Consider the following 21206-nt stretch of genomic DNA (forward strand, 5'->3'; position numbering starts at 1 on the left):
GTAACGACGGAGCCCGCTGCCCGAGCGGCACCGACCTCCCCGGCCGCGGGGACGCGTCGGGATAAATGATCACGCTGCGCTCGCTCGCTCTGGGCGCAGACCCAAGTAATCGATCCCTGATCCTGGCGGATCTAAACCTACTCTGTGCAAAATGAAGGATTTACTCTGTAAATACACACAATTTCTCTTACTATTACACGTACAGCTAGCTGAGTGTCTTCTCCTCATTTGGTCAGGAGTTGCTATGCAGTCCCGCGGCCCCCGCGGCCCACATGTACATAGATGGCGCTCGCGGCCCAAGTGTGGGCCGCGGCCCTATGGTTAAGAATCACTGCTCTAATTAGTACAGCTCAGCAAGCAGCTGCCTGCCTCCCATGACGTCACCTTCAAGAGGAACGTGAACATCCCACACCCACACCCGGATCAAAAATCACATCTCGTAACTGCAAAGTAAATGATCTGATCCTGATTTCTGCTTCTTGCGTGTTGAACCTGAACGCTTGTGTCCAGATCTTGGACACCGTTTGTTCATAGCAACAGTCCAAATGTCCTTCTGGGCCTGGTGTTCCTCACGGGGGGAACCGGAGCTTCACTCGAAAGTCTTCAGGAGCTCCAAGGCTTCCTTGTGGGTCTGCGGAGGAACGACAACGGTGATGTTTCCACACCGGTGACAGTGTTCACGGCTGCAGCGGTGTGTGTCTGTACCTCTTTGTCCTCCAGAGTGAGAGCGGGGTAATCCCTAGCTTTTGAGAGCCAAAGCAGGGCATTCTGCCTGTCCTTCAAGGCCATGTACAGTACGTCTTCCCCAGCATGAGCAGGTTTTTACTGTAGAAGTGCGGGTCGGCTGCGGGGGAAAAAATTATATTTTGTAATAGTTAACAAACTGTCAGGAGTTATTCTGTGATTTATTAGTTTTTCTTTGGAGGACGTTCTGTTCTACCTTCCTCGGCTTTCAGGAAGTATCCCAACGCCTGAAAGGAGAATATAGATAAACAGGACTCGGTTAAAACGTAAATAGACTTTAAAGCCTCCACAAGATGGCCTGACGCTGCTTTGACAGCTTTTGTACAGATTTGAAAAAAGGATGAGGAAAGAAAAAAAACGCCCTCGCCTCCTCAAATGTTGACGTCGGTGGCGTAGAGAAGATATGAGCCGCCGCCTTGCGCTCATACCACGGCAAAGTAGCGAAATCAAAGCACCTAAAGAAGAGGAGACCAAATCTTTAACACAAGATCTCAATGTTATATGTGTATGACAGTTCCTGAGTAGAAGAGACACTCGATTTTTCCAAGAAAAGCTAAAAGAAAAGAAACATCAGCATGCTTAAATGTTGACCGGCTGCAGCGTTGCACAGCCCATAACCCATTTAAAAAAATGTAAAAATGTCTGTTTCCAGGTGTCGATATGACAAGAAACCTACATGACATGAGGCAGCACCTTTTCCAAACCTTGTAAAAAAGGAAGACTCACCAGTGACCTATAAAGTGTAACGAGGTGACATCTTTGGGATTGAGCTGGTTAGCCCACTAGAAAAAAGTAACGCATCTCAATTCAGGATACAGGTAAATGTGTCTCTATTGTTACGGCACACAGATGTTGACTCACCTCCAGATGTTCTCTTATGAATGAATTTCCAATTTTGGTTTTGATTCCTTCAAATTGTCCCTCATCACTGAGACACACAGCTGTAAGGAGAGGAAAAAACACCTTTAGTCTATAATCTATCTGCAACCTGCTGCCAGTACACACACATACAAAAGGCATCTGTTTTACTTTATGTGCAGCGAAACATGTGTCATCCTTCTCCAGAGCTGCCTTTGCATAGCTCAAGGCCTCAAACACCAGCTGCTTCTTCCGCTCCTTGTCCATATCGGGCAGGACGGACAGGTCACGAGATGTTCGGGCGAGCCTCCACAGGTAGTCTGCATCATCACTGAATGGGAACACACATAACCTACATGAACAATTGACTAAATCTGGTTTGTATGAAAGAAAAATCGCATAAAAAAAAAAGAATTGTCGCCCACTGTTTTGCTTTGGTGTCCTCTAGTGGCGATGTTGCGAAATGCAGCAAATGAGTAGGAAATGAATATATAGACGTTCACGATGGGGATAAATACTTATGGTAGTTCATTTTTTTCCTGTTATACCATAAAGTATATTTTTTTCCTCAACAAACTAGTTTTATCTGAAGATTGGGGTTAATCGCACCGCAGAGAGCTGGCCAGCAACTGCGTTTAGCTCGAGAAGTGTGGAATAAAATCCGTGTGAATGATCCGACCCCGGTCTGTGTGAGTGTTTGTTTGTCTTACAGCCGCGATCCAAGCGAGCCGACGACTGTTTGGTATCTCAGATACTTGGCCTCCGTGGTTCTGCCTCCAAGCAGGAAAGCGGCGAAAAGTTAAACCATTAGTGATCTTTTCCCCACGTCTGTTATGTGTGGAGCTGCTGCAGCTACAACACAGCAACAGGTTACCATGGTTTACAGAATAACGGAAAGTAACGATTACAAGTAAGACATAACGAAGAGTGAGCACGTCTGTACACAGTGCGCAGTTGTCCCAAGAGCAGCTAAGTTAGCTTCCAACATAGCAGCTCCGCCAAGTGATGACGTCAAGACGACCAAGCCCTATTGCAAACCTTCAATAAAACATCAATGGTGAAAAAAAAAAAGTACTTCCTCAGTTAATCTGCTCAGACGCTGTGCGCCCCCTACTGTCTGGATGCATAAGCAGTATTCACATAACCAACAGATACAAGGCAAATAATCATTTGCCGTTATTACAGCATGTAATACCCAAATGTTTTTAAAACAGCCGCTTTCGTAACGCTGGGGTCGTAAATATGGTAAGTTTGATATTAGCATTAGATTATCATAGATGACTTCCGGTGACGTCATGAGGGGAATAGCAACCTAGAAACTGCTCCGTCGGACAACACTATTAAATCAGTGACAACAGTAATTGCCGTCCACATAACAGGAAGAACATGCAATGTATTCGTCTAAGAGACAAAAAGCTTCCAGCAAACAAAAAAACTTGAAGGAAAAGAATGAAACAACGGAGACCGAACATGGAGAGAGAATTAAAAATTTGGAGGAAATGGCCAACATAACTGAAGATACGGTGATGCGCCACCAGACGGTGCTCCGATACCTACTTCACCGTGATATTGAACTTTTTGCCACCTGTGGCGATCTCCAAAATAGAATAAAACAGATCAGGATCTTTCAAATACCCAAGGGGAGTGAAGGAGGAAACATGGCAGGATTCGTGAAAAATCTACTGCACAAAGTGGAGCTGCTGAAACTGTACCACCAGAGTTCAGAATTGGCCAAGTCAGATCAAACAAGACGAGGAATTTGACTCACTGTACAGTAAATAGACAAATGACAGCTCTTAACATATACAATTCAAAAGTGAAAGGTGCAGCAGTATGAGGTAGACATGGTTATTGAAAGGTGCATTGTTACAGCATATGATTGTGGTTATTGTTGTACAGTGGTTGATTACTCTGATGACAGTTCAGAGCTACGGCTTGGGGGAAGAAACTGTCTGATTCTGGAGGTTTTGGCGTACAGAGCTCTGTAGCGCCGTCCAGAGGGGAGGAGTTCAAACAGACTGTGTCCTGGGTATGAGGGGTCTGCAGGGATGTTACCTGCCCGTTTCCTGGTCCTGGATAGATGGGAGGTTAGTCCCAATTATCCTCTCCGCAGACCTAATGTCTAAAAATGTATATACTTGTTGATAATTTGTATATAGTTTGTATTTTTGTATGAATAAATATGGCTTGTTACTCTTGCAACTTTGTCTCATCCCTTGTTAAATTATAGCTCAGAAAAAAAAACCATACTCTGAGAGCACTTTTGTCATTTATTTCCGAAACATTTACAATTGATTCTTTTTTTTGGGCAGAATTTGATTATCCACTAGAGATGATTAATTATATAACTGGAACAGATAAGGTTACATTGAAAAAACCTCAGGGAATACCTTTAATTAGAAATAACTGGAGTAAGTAGCCAAAACTCAAAGTATATTTAGGAAGGTGACAAAACCAAATGACCAGAATGACTCAGTGGAAGGTGGAGCTGGTTTATTTTTGGGCCTTTAAGTATCCAGAGAGGTAGAATTGTTGGCGGGTACGTCGTCTAGTTGTTCTCCAGGTCCACGTATCTGAAAGAGAAACACTTTTATTAGTTTTTTTTCCAACTGCTTACACACATTTTCAAAGCTGTGTGTTTTTCCCAAAGCTCTACACAAATTCAACTACTGCTCACACGAAATGCAAAAAGCATCCTCGCTCCTGCAAAATGAAGCACAGTATTCAAAATATTCTGAACACATCTCAAATGCAAGCATTTGTCTCGCATCATAAACACATTTCCCATAATATCACATACTTGTGTACTGTATATCATTTACACACCGTTGCTCTAAATCTAAAACTCTTGTTTTTCATGTATTGCCATACAAGAGTAAATATACTGTACAGTAATATGCAAATAGAAGCCAACAAGCAATATTGGAACCAAAAATATTGAATTTTTTGAATACAGTTTTTTCTGAATGCTTAAGCACATTTTTTGCAACATTGGCTATTTTTGCTAAACTCTACACACAAATGAGAAAACCTTTCACCAAATTATCAAAACGTTAGTTCTCTTGCAAAAGCAAACACAGCTTGATTAACTCTTCACACCTTAGTAAAAATGGTGTTTTCATATCAGACAGTAAACACATGCCATCATTTACTAAGCACATAATGTGCCAACTACACACTGATGGTATGAATAAAAAACACATCTGGCTTTTGCTTTTTCTGTGCACAAGGTAGGCTAGGTCAGTTTGAGGTCATATTTTTGTCATAGTTCTGTAAACACACAGGGATCCAAACTTCAAGTATTGGTGTTTGTTTATTCACACTCGTCAAAACAAAGACACAGCACAGAACACAAAATAATAAATTCACAAAAAAAAAAGACAATCAGCCTACATCATGCCGTTTCTCTGGGTCCAGCCACAAAATCTCATCCACATCGCTTGCGATGTCCTCCAGTCCAAGGCACCGGGGAAAATACCTCCTTGCATGCCGTATCCAGGCCTGACATTATAACTGCTCAATATCTCCACATGCCTCCTCCATTGCCTGTAAAAGGGCTGCGTGTTGATGGGGATGGCGGTCGTGGACTTTCCAGCGCCAGGCAGAAAAGAACTCAGATTTAAGAATGGAGTGTATGGGGGGAGGTTGAGTGCCATGAAGAGTGGGTGATCGGTAAACCAGTTGCGGACCAAAGCAGCCCTATGGAAACTAACATTGTCCCATATGATGACATATCGGGTCTGCTCTGGCCCTTTCTCTTCCCCCTCCTCGTCGTCCTCTTGCTCCTCCTTGTGCTCTTCCTCTAAACCTCTCGCAGGTGGCAACTCTTCACTGGAGAAATGTCGCTAATCTGGATTCCTCCGGGCCTGGAGACTGCTGTCCTGCTTGGATCACGGCTGTTTGTTGCACTGCAGAACAGATCTGGATCTGAACTGAACATGAAGACGCTCTGGGGTTCTTTAGTTCTGATTGGCGCCTCTGTATTTAAATTAAGGGCATGTGGGTGATGGCGTTGCTGAAGTAATGCTTTTCTGCTTTGATTGTCTTTTGTCTTAAACTGAAATAAAAAGGAAGACTGTTATTTTTTGTTGATGTAATGTCACTTTCCTGCCACTGGATGTCGCCGTCTGACCGCTCTCCTGCAGCCTGTCGGCGGAGCCCAGCGCCTGAAAGGGAGTAATCCAGTTAGTTTTTCACAATGGTTTAAACACATTTCCTGATAGACTACCTCACTTTCTCAAAACTCTAAACACAAATTACAAAACTCACACACAAAATGCAAAATCCTACACTTCACTTGCAAAAGCACACTCTACCCTCAAAACAGTGTTAACTCTTCACTAAATGGTATTTCCTTCTCAAATGCCAAACACATACATCATTTGAGTAGACATTTCTAAGCACCCACTGAACACTGATGTGCAGAATGGAAGACACTATAGTATGAATGGAAAACACTATATGAATGCCTCAGTAGAATCATGCATTTGTATGTTCAGTGTTACACCTTCAGCTGTTGGATGTAATATATCACCATATAGTATTCTTATGTATAGGCTACTCAAATAGAAAACACACAATTCTTTACTGTAACAACAAATAATATTTTACAGTATTTTGACTCAAAATGTGCAGTCCACTGGACATCACAGCAGCTGCTCACCTCTCTCAAAATTGCCACCATCCATTGTTCTCCAAACAAACCAAGAGCTCCACCTTTGACCCTTTTATGGCAAATTGCTGATTGCATATTGCACAACAGCCTTTGGAGTTTAGAAATGTGATTGACTGTGTGTTCTGTGTGAACAACAAGAGAGGGAATTCAGGAAGAGTGTGCAGGGTATTGGGAATTGTGTGTAGTGTTGTGAGAAATGTGTGGTATGGAATGGGAATTTGAGTCTAGAGCAGTAAATGTGCTTGGAGTTCAGCAGGATTGGTTCAGCCACCTGAAACATGAGTTTCAGGTTGTGCACATTGTGTCTGATGTTCCAATAAATGTGTTTAAACAATTGTGAAAAACTGTAATAGGTTTTAATCAAATGTAATGGGTACACTAAGATCTAGTTTGGATGTGACGATGAAGAGGGGATTTAAGAAAATGTTAGTTATTCAGGATGCAGTTTACAAACATGTTCAATAAGTTTATTGTCATCTGCAGCAGTAACACCAGGTTGTATTGAGCCATTAAAATCTTGTGACAAGGCATGCATTTAAGAATAATACAGTTTTTCACAATTGTTTAAACACATTTCTTGATAGACTACCTCACTTTCTCAAAACTCTAAACAAAAATTACAAAACTCACACACAAAATGCAAAATCCTACACTTCTCTTGCAAAAGCACACTCTACCCTCAAAACAGTGTTAACTCTTCACTAAATGGTATTTCCTTCTCAAATGCCAAACACATACATCATTTGAGTAGACATTTCTAAGCACCCACTGAACACTGATGTGCAGAATGGAAGACACTATAGTATGAATGGAAGACACTATATGAATGCCTCTGTAGAATCATGCATTTGTATGTTCAGTGTTACACCTTCAGCTGTTGGATGTAATATATCACCATATAGTATTCTTATGTATAGGCTACTCAAATAGAAAACACACAATTCTTTACTGTAACAACAAATAATATTTTACAGTATTTGGACTCAAAATGTGCAGTCCACTGGACATCACAGCAAGTTGTGGATGAAAACTTGACAGAAAATAGAAACAGAACAAAAGTATTAGGCTGCATCCTGCCTTTCATCCCTGGCTGGCCACAGGACCTCATCCACGTCGCAGGCGATGTTCTCCCTGGCCGAGCAGCGGGGGAACAATCTCCTACAATGCCGCATGAAGCCTGGACAGGCCTCAGCAGTGACATCACCACATGCGTCCTCCATGGCCTGCAGCAGTGGGATCCGTGTCTGAGGATTTCTCTCGTATACCTTCCATCTCCAGGCAGAGAAAAACTCCTCAATTGGGTTGAGGAAGGGAGAGTATGGAGGGAAATATAGGACATCAACTTCTGGATGGACCCTGAACCACTCACGGACCAGAGCAGCCCGATGGAAACTGACATTGTCCCAGATAACAACGAACCTGACCAGCTCTGTCCTCCATCTGGTCTGGCTGGACAATGATATTGTAGAGCTGGTCCAGGAATGCTAGAAGAAGTGCAGTGTTGTAGGGGCCAAGGGTGGCATGGTGATGGAGGACGCTGTGGTGATTGATGGCAGCACACATTGTTATGTTCCCTCCACGTTGGCCAGGGACCTCTGTGATGGCACGCTGGCTGATGATATTCTTCCCTCTGCGCCTTTTCTTTTTACAAGGTTGAACCCCGCTTCATCAATGAATATGAATTCAATGGCAAATTGCTGATTGCATGTTGCACAACAGCCTTTGGAGTTTAGAAATGTGATTGACTGTGTGTTCTGTGTGAACAGCAAGAGAGGGAATTCAGGAAGAGTGTGCAGGATATTGGGAATTGTGTGTAGTGTTGTGAGAAATGTGTGGTATGGAATGGGAATTTGAGTCTAGAGCAGTAAATGTGCTTGGAGTTCAGCAGGATTGGTTTAGCCACCTGAAACATGAGTTTCAGGTTGTGCACATTGTGTCTGATGTTCCAATAAATGTGTTTAAACAATTGTGAAAAACTGTAACACTCAAAGCAAATAAAAACAAAAAGCTAAAAGTATAGACAACAAGAAAAACATTACCTAAAATCTGTATAAATAAGGGCATTTAAAAAGGTAAACAAAAAAATTTACAAAGTTGCAGGAATGTTTTAACCAATTTGCAGAATGTACAATGGATATGAAAATGTGCAAAAATAATATGAGCTTTTGTGCAAAGAGTCAGTTTTCACCCTTTTTTTAAGTGCCTTTAAGTGTCTTGTAAAAGTGAACTAATTTAAAATTTGTATTTTTCTTGATATTTTTAAAGTTTTGCATTGTAATCAGAAGTCTTAACGAATACCGCTAGACATTTTAAAAGACGACGTTATAAAAAGAAATCACAGTAAAAGATACACTTAAGACATAAAAGATTAAGAAAATTAAAATTTCAAAAATGTAATCAGTGTGAAGGAATAATCATGTATCGTAGTGGGAATGTTGTGTACGTTCTTTTTTTTTTAATAAAGTGAAATAAGGATTATAATGTTAGCTGTTAGCTTTAATGTTAAACAGGTATTTTACGATATAAAGTTGGAAAAACACCACAGTTAGTATAAATAATCTACTCCACCTGGTGAACATAGTTAAAACTCGTGAATTTATTTTTTTTAAAAAGGACGAAAATATAGGAAATAAAGTCTTTGCTTACCAAATGCAAAGATTAGATTTTCAGATGAATCATATCCACAACCCACCGAGCTAAATTGAAACAAACGGACGCTCTGATTGGTGGAAAAGTCTGATTCTCTAAATTGAAACCAACCCGGCATCTGATTGAAGGAAATAAATACGTCATTGTTTAGGTCCAGGGGCCTCATTTATAAAGCTCGCTTGCGCACAAAACAGGGCTTGAAAGATGCGCACGCCACCTTCTACGCAAAGGTTGGTATAAAAAAAAAAAACTAACCAAAAAATGTGCGTATCTTTACGCCAACCCTGACCCTTGCGCACGAACATTTTAAAGATATGGGGAACTGGCGACGCAGGCGGTGAGGTGGTGAAATGAAGCCAGATTCATGTCATACTTTTAATGTCATCACATATCAGACTTATATATACGCCGTGCCCAGAGCCGGATTAACGCAAAGGCAAACTAGGCATGTGCCTAGGGCCCGATTGACAGGGGAGGGGCCCAGACAGAAAAAAAATAAAATAAAAAATTTTTTTTTTTGTCTGCACACATATTAATGGTTGATACCATGCCGGTAAAAACCTAAGGCATAGGTGCATTATTACTATATTTAGTATGCATACATATATATACGCATACATACGCACAGGGCCGCCGCAAGGGGTGTGCGAACCGTGCGACCACAATGTCGAGAGAACGAGACAGATTCAGGAAATTTCCATCAGGGGATGAAAAAAGAAAAAAACTAAAGAAAATGGAAGAGTTTAATGCCTCTCTGAAAGGCTCGTTTGATAAACTTGTTACAAAAATCACCGATCCGACTGGGTCTCAAGCAGCCGTGGGGCCCCGCGTCGAGGCAAGCCCAGATGATGATGAGGCGGGGGAAGGTATCCAGTATTTTGCTAATCGGAGAGTTAAAACTGCGCATATAGACACCCGATCCGACCCAAAAAACCCAAAAATTTTGCGCGCGAGAGCCCCCCCCCAGCCATTTCGCACAGGGCCTCACAAACCTACCAGACGGCTCTGCATACGCATACGCATACGCATACATACACATAGATACATATACAAATACAGACATACATACTCCAGCACACTTTGTCTTACTGCAAATTTTATTGGTCTTTGTAGATTTGACTTCTTATTTAACTATTCAATTTAATCAACACATTTAATTAAGATTTTCTGCAAAATGCAATAGCTTAAAACATTTATCTTATTTTACTCTGTTTACATAGCAATGCTGACACCTATTGGTGATTTACTGGTACTAATACCTTAACAATGATACTCACAATCGATAAGATACAGATAATTTAATAGTATTTAATAGAGCGGTGTAATAACGTAGAAATAATAAAAATCAAAAAATAGTCTGATAGGCTGTTTAATATACAACACATGACTTATTTTGGAATACAAAGAACCAACTTGACTATGACTATGCTATGGAAAATGTGAATTAACTTTTATTAGTAACTTTGGTAAGTTTAAGATTTCAATTCATAAATAACATCGATGGAGGGGGGCCCAAAAATCACAGTCTGCCTAGTGTAGTCCATTTATTTAATCCGGCTCTGGCCGTGCCGGGAACCTCCTCGTCACCCACGCGACAACTGTAGAGTGACTGAGGACATAACAAATGAGTGCCAGGCCATTCTACAGAGCCCCTAAAGGGACACCGATTTTTTTATATATACAGTATATAATGAGTTTTATGCGCGCGTGAAACCTTTACGCGCGCGCGTAAAGCCTAAATTATGGTTCCAGAAGAGAACCCCCCCCCCCACCAACAATTATATAAAAAGGAGGAATAACATAGGAACACTGAGGACATCCAGAGTACTGGCTTGAATTAGTTCTTTATTACTGTTATCTGTTGGAGGATCACAATATCAGCACAGCAGTGAATAAAACATCAATCATTTACTAGTTTAGAGTTGAAATGTTTACATCTAACCTGCAGCTCTTCCATCTCTCTTCTCAGGAACTAAATCATGACAACATCTGGATAATAATGTAAAAATTACAACATCTAGATTATAATGTAAAAATCCAAACATCGGGATAATAAAATAATATCAACAAAATCATAACATATGGATGTAAATTATAACCTCTGGATTACATTATGAAAATCAATATCATCTGGACTAACGGAGATAAAAATGTCCACCCTCCACCCTGTAAACATCTGTTACTGCCTGGTGCCTCGCTGCGCCCCGTCATCGGACCCGGGTCGACCCGCCACTCCAGCGTGCAGAAGTGAGCGCGGTGTGAATAAAGGCAGCCCAAGTCTGAATCCCAGCAGAGCTTTTAGTGTCGTGGCCGACGGAGCGGGACGTTGCGCGGAGAGCCCGTTGACTGGCGCGAGAGTAACGTTAATGCCTAGCGTTAATGCGTAGTGTTAATTCAGCAGTGGCTGGGTGGTCACATGACCTCCCACCTGCTAACGTCTAAATACACGTGTGTTGTGTTTGTGTACTTTCCCTCCTCTGAACGGGGGCGACGCTGCTTTAGTGGAACTCTGGTTCCTCTGAAACCGACCGAAAACACCCGACCTCTGGGTCACACCTGTCAAGTCTCCCGTTCTGGCTGAAAACTACCGTATTTTACCCTCTTTCCCGCCGTCCTCCCGTATTAGTATTTTCCCGTAAATTTCCAGTTTTATAATATAATAATTTTTAAACTGCAAACTGAATTGTCATCAGCCTCGCGAGAACTGCCCCCTACTATAGCCTGGGTGGCAATTCTGGCGAGGTTAGTGGGGACAAAGGGAACAAACTCGGAACAACAAATCAGAGATGGATGGATGTAACGAGAGAGAAGACATTTCTGCCCAAAAAACAAAGACTTTGTGTAAATATCTCTAAAAATGGAAAAACGAATTTACTTTCCTAAAGAGGAGCAGAATGGGGCTCAGTTACGAGTTCTGAAAGATTCGTGATTTTAGTGTCTCTCATGGGGGAAGTAACGATGTCTGTCAGCAGCAGCAGCGCTGTGTGATCAGTCAGTGAAGGCAAGAGCCTCATGAGTGAAAATGACCAATTAAAAGAAAATGTAAATGTTTCACTTGAAGACAATCAATGTGTATATAAACTGAAAATATTTAAAATAAATAAGTGTCCTTTCATTCCCCTTTGTGTTTTCATTTAGACTCTATTATAGGAATAAACACACATAGGATTGTCAACAGTATTTCAGTGTCAACAAAGGTAGAACTATCAGATTCTGAGCACATAATTGCAGTTTGCAAGTGGTTGACAGGTAGTTATTTTAAATTTCTTGTAAATCTATCTTAAAATGTAATTCTGGACCTTGGTTGGGCTGGTGGGGCAGCGGCAGGAAATTTCCCATATTTTTAAATCCAATACTTGACAGGTATGGGCTGAGCTTGGCTGTCACTCTCTCTGAAAGACATAAACCAGTAAGACCGCAAGCACGAGTCCACCAAAGGCCGCCAGCAAGTACATCCAGGTCCTTCTCTTGCGCTGGTACTCGTCCTGCAGCCTCCTGTGGTAGGTCTTCTCCTCCTCCAGGTTCTGCTTCACCTCCTCCAGGTTCTGCTTCACCTCCTGGTTCACTCGCTCCCAGTTCTCCCTCCTCTCTTTGTCCCAAGCGTCCCGCTCTTTCTTCTCCTCTCGTCGGATCTGCTCCAGCCTCTTCTCGGCATGCTCCCGTTGCTCTCTTTCCACGAGAAGCTTTTGCTCCGACGCCTCCAGCTTCCTTCTCGATTCCTGCCGTGCCGCTTCCTCCTTCTTCTTCCACTTCCTCAGCTCTTCCTCGAGCTCCGCCTTTCCCTTCTCGCGCTCCCGGTTGATGCCTTCGTCTTTTTCCTTCAGCAGCTCCGTTCTCCGTTTCTTCTCCTCTTGCACTTGTGCTCTCAGCGCTTTCATGTCTCTCTCGTGCCTTCGCTCGCGCTCCTCCTCCTTCTTCTTCAGTTCGTCCTTCTCCTTCTTCAGTTCGTCCTTCTCCTTCAAGACCTGCTCCATCTTCCTCGTGAGGTCCTCCAGCGCGTCGTCGTCCACGTCGGCGGTGCAGCAGCTGCCCCGGTGTTCCATCACCATGGCGTCGACCTTTGTCAGCAGCTCGCTGACCTGGTCCTGGTTCTCGGGGTCGTTGTTATTCAGGACGTGGAACCTCCCCCCGCAGTCCTGAATGAGTTGCTCAACGAAGTTGTCACAGCCTCGGAGGTAACTCTCAAAGGTGTCGTCTTCCAGAGCTTCTCCTCTGGTGAACACGATCATGGTGAAATCTTGGGACTTCTTGCCAAAGCACTTCCTGAGCAGCTTCAGAGAGTCTCTCTCTTCGGACGTGAAGTTTCCGATCTGCATCACCAGTAGGATAGCGTGAGGACCCGGCGCCAAAATGCCAAAGCACCTCCTCATCTCCCGCTGGAAGCGCTCGTCAGCCGCAGGGGCCTCGAACAAGGCGGGGGTGTTGACCACGGTGATCGATCGTCCATCGATCTGGTCCGAGGCTTTATCGCAAGTTGTTGAGGGTTTCTTTGGGGGGATCCTGGTTTTAAAATGTTTTTTACCCAGAATGCTGTTAGCCGTGGAACTCTTTCCACTGCCAGCCTTCCCGACCACCACAATTCGGAGAGGATCTTTGACCGCAGGTAGATTTGGCTCACCTTGGAGATCAAACTGAAATCTCAGCTTGTCCATCTGGGCTCTGGTGAACATGTCCTTGGTGAAAGATCTGGGCTCTTCAGATCTGATGCGACCAATAGCATCCAGCAGCTGTTGGACCTGCTGCTTGTCCTTGATGTTGAGGACCATGGAGCCCCCCCCACAGCCCTGACGGAGCTCCTGGATGTCTGCATTGTCCTCCACAAAGTTAACATCATCTGGATGGGTGCGATCTGAGTCCACGGTGAACAGAATCATGATAAAGTCATTGACTCGAGAGAAGAACGTGTTCTGGATGGTCTGCAGCTCCCTCTTGTCCTCGTCGGTGAGTGGAGCCACAGGTAGGACCAGGACGAAGGCGTGGACACCCTCAGGTTCACAGAGGGAGACACACTTGAATGATTCCTCCATCACTTCCTCTGGAGGTTTTCCACCCAAGGCAGGCAGCTCCACCAGGGAAACCCAACGTCCAAACACCTCCCCTTGATTCTGGACACACACTGGTGAGTTGGAGACTGAACGAAGGTCATTCCGACCTAAAATGGCCTTGGCTGCCGAGGTTTTCCATGCTCCTCTCTTCCCACACAGAACCAGGTTTAAAGAGGGTCCTCTGTGTTCAGACTTGGGTTTCATGGTCAAACCTCCATCGTCTTCCTTGAAAACATCACAGCTTAGATGTTCTCTGGTGTCCTGGATGGTTTGAGTCAACATAGTCAACAGTTCTGAGCGTTGGAAGCTGTTCTTCCACATGTGTCGGCATCTGCACTGCATGATGATCTCTCTCAGGGGGACCCTCTCCAGACACTTTTCCATGAAACCGGAGCTCTGTGCACCAGGTGTGGACACCAGAACCAGTGAATGATCAAATGACTGATCACTGATGAGCTGCAGGACTCTGCAGAGCTTCCCCTTGTGCTCCTCCGTGAAACCTTCAGCATCCAGAACCAGCAGGAACACATGAGGTCCAGGAGCAGAGCGCCTCACAAAGTCTATAACCTCTGTAAACTTGTGTTGAGAGATGTGGAGATCCAGCAGGTCTGGAGTGTTGATGAGAACTAGTTCTCTGTCCGCCAACCGTCCTCTGACTCTCACGCACCCATTTAGCTCTTCCTCGACGTTGAACTGGGTTTCTCCCAGGATGATTTTGGTGACAGAACTCCTCTCAGACCAGCTGTTCCCCAGCAGAACCACCCTCAGCTCAGACACTGGAATCAAACACAACGGTTGACAAAGTCAGGCATTGTTCCAGATGAGGATAGAGCTACACGCCAACACACGGACACGGATGCATCTGTAAACATCTGCACATGCTAATAAAGTTAAATGTGAATTTTTTCCGTCGTCCTTCACAAGCTTATTCTAATATTGGATAAACTGACGGGTTCAAGCTCGGTTGACCTGACCCAAGGCACAACTCTAGGACAAGGGTTGAACTTACTGTTTGGAGGCAGGAGTCCGTAGCTGTTGCTCCGTTTCTGCGGCGTCAGAACTTTCCCTGTAAAACACAGATCTTCCTTTAATAAACACATCAAACGTTCGACGTGAGGCAGTTTTGACGCATATTCATATTGATGAGTACCACAGGCTTTTCTTCTCCCGCTCCCTCCCCATCTGCCCTGCTGCTGCTCTCTGTCTTGGCACTCTATTGGAACCTCTCTCCTCACATCCTCCGAAACTTTCTACAATCATGGAATTGATCAACTGGTCTCTCAACGCAATTGACCAAATTTTTTTGACAAGACCAGGCAGAGGGGAGCCCTCTTGCCCCGATGGGACGTTTGCTGCTGGATACACGATGGACTCCTGGAAGACGTGGAGGATCGTGTGTCTGTCCATACTGTCAGTCGAGGATGTTGAGGATGCCTTCATAATGGGATTTCTGATAACAGGATTTCTGTTTTTTGGAGCTGGCGGTTACCTGGCATATCGACACATTTGGAAATTGTCGACAGCTATCTAGTCCTTCAGAACTGCCTGACGTGTCTGAAGGGATAAACTGTGCGACCAACACCCAGACTGAAGGGTTGGGGGGGCAAAATCCCAAACTGGATGAGATTCTTGAACAGAATCGCAAGCTAGCTGTGGTTTTGGAACTCCTTGGCAGGATGGAAAAGACCTTGGAGACGTTGGAAGCTCGGCTTGGTGGGAATTGACCACAAATTCGTCTGTCTGGAGTCGCGTTGGAAATGAACCAGAGAGACTTAGGGGCAGATGGAAAATTACTGGAGCCTACCTGACCCAAATGCAACTGTTGATTCTACAATCTGACCTTGACAGACCCCCTCATGAAACCTGTGGACCTGTATCAGAACTATACCGAGCTGATAACATCAAGGACAATAGCTGAGGAGTAGATCTGGGGCATAGTTAACAGACTTACCGCTCACACACACACAATGATAAATACACCTCCCTCATTCTTCAACACCCTCCCTGGCTTTCTGGTGCTAAGGTGTTTTTTGCACTTTCACACTGTGTACTTATACTCAGTGTGAAGATGCTTTTTTTTCCTCCTCTATCCCAGTGTCATCCTTTCTCAGCTAACTGCACCAGTGGACCCACATAAGATGTTGTCATCTGTTTTGCCTTTTTTTCTGTTGTCCTGATGGGTTGTACTGGCGGAAATTTCACTGTGCCGGGACGCTGGCTCAGGGACAATTAAAGCTCTGATCACAGTAGAGTCGCTCCAACTTCGATCGTGAAACTCTGAATCCTGTATTTCTGTCTGCTCTGGTGAGCATCGTGTTTGTCCTCCCCTCCCCTGCTCCCTGCTCACTCTGCCACCGGTTACCGTCCTGAACCAGCATCAAGGGGGCGGGGCTAACTCCACGTCAGTAGACACATGTATGGAGTTGCATATATCCAGTTAAAAGCAGCCTCCTGGTCTCGGGTTTCGGGGCGGTTCTGGTTTGAACGCTAAGATCAACGCTTTATCTTTATCTCCAGCGGAGACTGAATGACTAGATCTGGACACACCCTCTGTGACATCACGCAGAGGTTCCTGAAGAGCTTTTTGTGGAAGTATAAATGACTCTGCCCAAGCCCAGGTTAAGCACAGAAAAAAGAGCAAAATGGGCGGGACAACCAACCACGGCCACCCTACCTCTCTGCTAGCTATTTTAGCTAATCTAAGCTCATGCTGTGCTATAGTGCTAACTAACATCAGCTGACATTAACTCTGAATCTGTCCAACCATCAGATTTCAGAGGTTGCTGCTGAAACAACATCTGAAACGAGGAACGCCAGAGCACAAGCGGGGAGGCTCGGCTGGAGCGGTGGTCGGTAGAACCTGCAGCGTCAGATCACAAATAAAAGCTGCTTCAGCTCCCAGAAAGAGGCCAGCTGGTGACGAGGTCCAAGCTGCAACTTTACAGCAGAAATAAACATATTTACAGTCGGGTTCAAAAAAACGTTTTGGTCTCAATCCTTTGATTTCACCACCGTGACGACTCTGGGGGGTGGCTGTGCTTGAAGTTATGGATAAGCCCTTAATGCAGGCATTGTGACGTAGAATTGTCAAATTGGTCTTTGATTACTTTTGTAATACTGTATTTGACCTGGGGCCTCATTTATAAAAGAGTGTGTAGGATCCACACTAAAAGTGCACGTAAACCCAAAAGCTGAAAATGGCGGGCGCAAAAAAAAATTTGGATTTATAAAACCCTGTGCATGCACACTTGCACACAATGTTCGCTTTATAAATCACAGTCCAGCTGGAAGGTTGCGCAGGTGAATTCGCCTCATATCTCGCCCTCTACACGCCCACTTCATACCATAAATGGGCAATGCAAAGTAGTTCATGACTGTATTTGCATATGAATGAGCCTGCTGAGCATGCGCAGCGGCTTCCTGCAGTCTGTTTCTGCTGTGCGTCAGGATGAATGAGACGTGTCGAGCCACCATGCCACTAAATTTCACGGAGACTGAGATCGAGATGTTGTGGATGAGGTGGAAGCCAGGAAAACTACATTATTTGGTGGTCACAGTAAAAGTAGAAAAAGTATATAGATAGTATAAAATAAAGCAAGTGAGTGGCAGCACGCCGTTGCTGCGCTAAACGCTGTGAGTGCCATGGACAGATGGTGCAGAAAAAAAAAGAAGTGGTGTGATTTGAAGGTGGCGGCCAAGAGGTACGGAGCCCCTAAAGAGACACAGATTTTTTTTAATATATAATGAGTTTTATGTGCGCGAGTGAAACCTTTAAAGCTGATTTATTGTCCCGCGTCACACCAACGCAGAGCCTACGGCAGGGGTCTCCAACTCCGGTCCTGGATCCACCTATCCAGCATGTTTTAGGTGTCTCCCTGCATGAACACACCTGATTCTAATCAATGGTCATCATTAACTTGTCATCAAGGTCTGGACAGTTCTGTTGTTGACACAGCTCCTTGTATCATGGTGTGCTGAAGCAGGGAAAGATCTAAAACATGCTGGATAGGTGCTCTCCAGGGCCGGAGTTGGAGACCCCTGGCCCACGGCGTAGGTGCGCGTCGCCACGTACCCTACAGCGTAGGCTCTGCGTCGTTTTAACACGGAACCATAATTTAGGCTTATGCGCGCGTGTAAAGGTTTCACCCGCGCATAAGCCTAAAGGTGTAAAGGTTTCACTCGCGCGTAAAACTCATATATTTTTTTTAAATCTGAGTCCCTTTAGGGGCTCCGTAGAGTGGCCCAGCACTCATTTGTTCTGTCCTCAGTCACTCTACGGTTGGAAGCGGTGGGTGAAGAGGAGGTTCCCGGCAGGGCACCCTGCACCGGGGCTGCAGCAGCAGCACCAGAGTCCTGACTGACGCTGTGCTTGACACACAGAGGGACACGATCAGCGCTATTATATTATAAGTCTGATATGTGATTACATTAAGAGTATGACATGAATCTGGCTTCATTTCACCACCTCACCGCCTGCGTCGCCAGTTCCCCATATCTTCAGACTGTTCGTGCGCGAGGGTCAGGGTTGGCGTTCAGATACACACATTTTTCGGTTAGTTTTTCTTTTTAAATCCCAACCTTTGCGTAGAAGGTGGCTTGCGCATCTTTCAAGCCCTGTTTTGTGCGCAAGCAAGCTTTATAAATGAGCCCCCTGGTCTTTGTACGTTTTGACCGTATAGAAACGTAATTCCTGTCAGTTATGTGAAATAAGACCTGGAAACAGGCATTGTGGCATAGAATTGTCAAATAGGTTTTATTCACCGTACAAATTGTTACAGATTACTTTTGTAATACTGTATTTGACCCGGTCTTTGTACGTTTTGACCGTATAGAAACGTAATTCATGCCATTTTAAGAATGAGATGTACCTGCTGTACTCTTACTTTTTAACAACTTGTGCTTTTTATTATTTTACCTCTTTTCTTATCATTTTATTTGTTATTTACTGATTAATTGTGTCTTGCTGCTTTTAATGTTGATGTAAAGCACCTTGAATTACCTTGTGTTGAATTTTGCTATACGAATAAACTTGCCTTGCCTTTGTACCACACCAGGAGAGTTTATATAAAGCAATACATTTATCTGTGTGTGAGAAAGTGAGCAACCCCTCCCCTTCTCACCGTCACCGGACTTTTTAAATATGTGTGTGGCAGGGTGGAGGATTGGGCGTGGTCTGCGGGGGAGCAGCACACAGGTGGGCCTGGTTTTGCTGATTGGGCACACCTGTGCCCAATCAACCTCTCCACCCTGCCTGGCTTCATAAACAGCGGCTGCACACCAGCAAAGGGGAGCTGAGTGGAGGTAACTTGCTGTGAGGCTATGCTCAATGTGCCATTTTTTAGAATTCTGATTTTGCCCTCCGCCTGTATGTCTCTGTGCTTTTGGCATAAAATAAAAAGCCTTTTTTTGGCATTCCATGCTCTGTGGGTTCTCCTTCACACCTCATCACCCAGGTCCAGTTTGCCTTATCCCCTTTTTATGTGGGGAGGCCGCTCCGGTCCCTCACACTGTGATACGATTGATTGACAGTTGGTTCAGCCAATGGCTAGCTGCCATCACTTCCTCATCTGCAATCGTCACACTACTGCGCTTCCCGAAGTAACCATCCGTTTGTATTAATCAGCGTTGGCCAAAAGATTTCAATGTCGAGTTAACATGTTAAACGGTTTGTCCCCCTGGAAACGTCTGACCACAGCTCTGCAGAGATTTCGGCGGGGTTTGGCTGAAGAAGCTGGGAGCAAAGCTAACTTTGACATGTGATGGTCGTTTCCCATCAGCTTCTCAAGCAACCTGGCTGCACCGCATACGAAGAAAAACGGGCTTCAAAACCACCCTTCACAAACCACCAGGTCACGTGACTGGATTGTTTTATATGGTCCATGGGTGGACCGTATAAAAAGAGCTCAGCAGTTCCTACCTTTTGGATTAACCAGAGTTGGGTGGTGTCAGAGCCCTGAGGGCATTGTCTCCGAAGGGTTAGTCCGGTTCTGTCTGTGCAGACTAGAGCATGAACACGGGACTTCCAACAACTGCTGTAAATGTGCTCACCTGGTTCAGCCGCGGCTGCCATTCTGACGTTGATGCTGAGGCACCAGGAGAAGTTCAGCTGGAGATGTACTGCAGAGCAGCAGATCAGCTGGAGATTAAATGGAGATCAACTGGAGTTCAGCGGGAGTTCAGCTGGAGATCAACGAGATCAGCTGGAGATCAAGTGAAGATCAACTGGAGATCAGCTGGATATCAACAGCATATTCCTAAAATCTTCTGAGAACCTGCTTCCATCCTTGTCGCAGCACGTGGATGAAGAAAACAGCTAAAACAAACAGACAAAAAAAAAATATTGTATCCGTTTTATTTTCATTCATGTTTATATAGTTATAACTTTGGTTTGAGAAGTGTGTATGGGGGGGGGGGGGCATTTCTACAAACAGGGACGATAGTGACACAAAATCAACCAAATAATTCAACTGTACCTAATATATTCTGCCAAAAAAAACACGTTTCTAAAATAATTATGAGTAGAAACTTTTCCAATTCAATATTATTGAATTGATGGCTGATCGACCGAGACTTGAGGGAATCATTTGATGAAATTAGAAATTATCACCATTTATTTGGATGTTGTGTGTGGTCAGAGTTGAAGTAATGTGAGTTGAGGTAAAGTGATTTCCATTTATTTTTATAACGTTGTGCATGAGGGTTCATGTAGCTCGACCCAAAGACCAAACTAAAACTAAAATTGAAACAGGTTCTTAAAAACAACACTAGTGGCGACTTGAAGGGTTAGTGCAGCTGAGGTGGACAACTTCAGAAACTAACTATAATGAGAGGAAACCTGAGGAAAGCATCATCCATGCAGCGATCAACATCTGTACAGATGTGTGTGAATGAGGAGTCACAGTCAGGATGGGAGGACCAGCTTCACTGAAGCAGACTTCACTCATTGCTACTTTTAAAGAATACGTCAAAGGTCCCAAATGATTCAATTCTGATCCCAAATCAGATTTATGAAGCACCACAAAGTTGTTTTACTTAGATCCAACTCAAACTGCCCAAGTCAGAGGTAACGGCAACTCTGAGGTGCCGGCGAGTCAAAAGTACCTTTAACAAATACAGTTTAGTCAGGATAAACATAAATCTGTGTTTATAAATTTAAAATGTGTTTGGTGTTATTTCTTAAATCTCGTACTTAATTCTTTCATTTACATCTGACTGACAAAAAGTCTCCACATTAA

At 44.1% G+C, this 21206-nt stretch overlaps 1 protein-coding gene and 1 pseudogene across 1 annotated transcript; both read right to left on the bottom strand.

The window, feature by feature from the left end:
* Positions 1–379: 379 nt before the first annotated feature.
* Positions 380–5090, bottom strand: LOC133451237 (regulator of microtubule dynamics protein 1-like; annotated as a pseudogene).
* Positions 5091–10975: 5885 nt separating this feature from the next.
* Positions 10976–20161, bottom strand: LOC133451459 (GTPase IMAP family member 8-like). Its single transcript, XM_061730513.1, has 3 exons — positions 20020–20161; positions 14981–15037; positions 10976–14747 (listed from the first exon to the last, which is right to left on the bottom strand). Exons 1-3 carry the CDS (start codon positions 20039–20041, stop codon positions 12310–12312), a joined length of 2517 nt encoding a protein of 838 aa, XP_061586497.1. The 5' UTR covers positions 20042–20161; the 3' UTR covers positions 10976–12309.
* Between the last annotated feature and the right edge of the window lie 1045 nt (positions 20162–21206).

This window comes from Cololabis saira, chromosome 9 (genome assembly GCF_033807715.1).
Source record: "Cololabis saira isolate AMF1-May2022 chromosome 9, fColSai1.1, whole genome shotgun sequence".
Lineage (NCBI taxonomy): Eukaryota > Metazoa > Chordata > Actinopteri > Beloniformes > Belonidae > Cololabis > Cololabis saira.

Bases quoted from the DNA above. Each gene is read 5' to 3' on its own strand.
- LOC133451459 (XM_061730513.1), bottom strand. From the start codon at position 20,041: ATGGCAGCCGCGGCTGAACCAG. The intron at 15,038-20,019 runs GTGAGCACATTT...TGTGTTTTACAG, and splicing joins GGCAGCCGCGGCTGAACCAG to GGAAAGTTCTGACGCCGCAG. The intron at 14,748-14,980 runs GTAAGTTCAACC...GTTTGATTCCAG, and splicing joins CGGACTCCTGCCTCCAAACA to TGTCTGAGCTGAGGGTGGTT.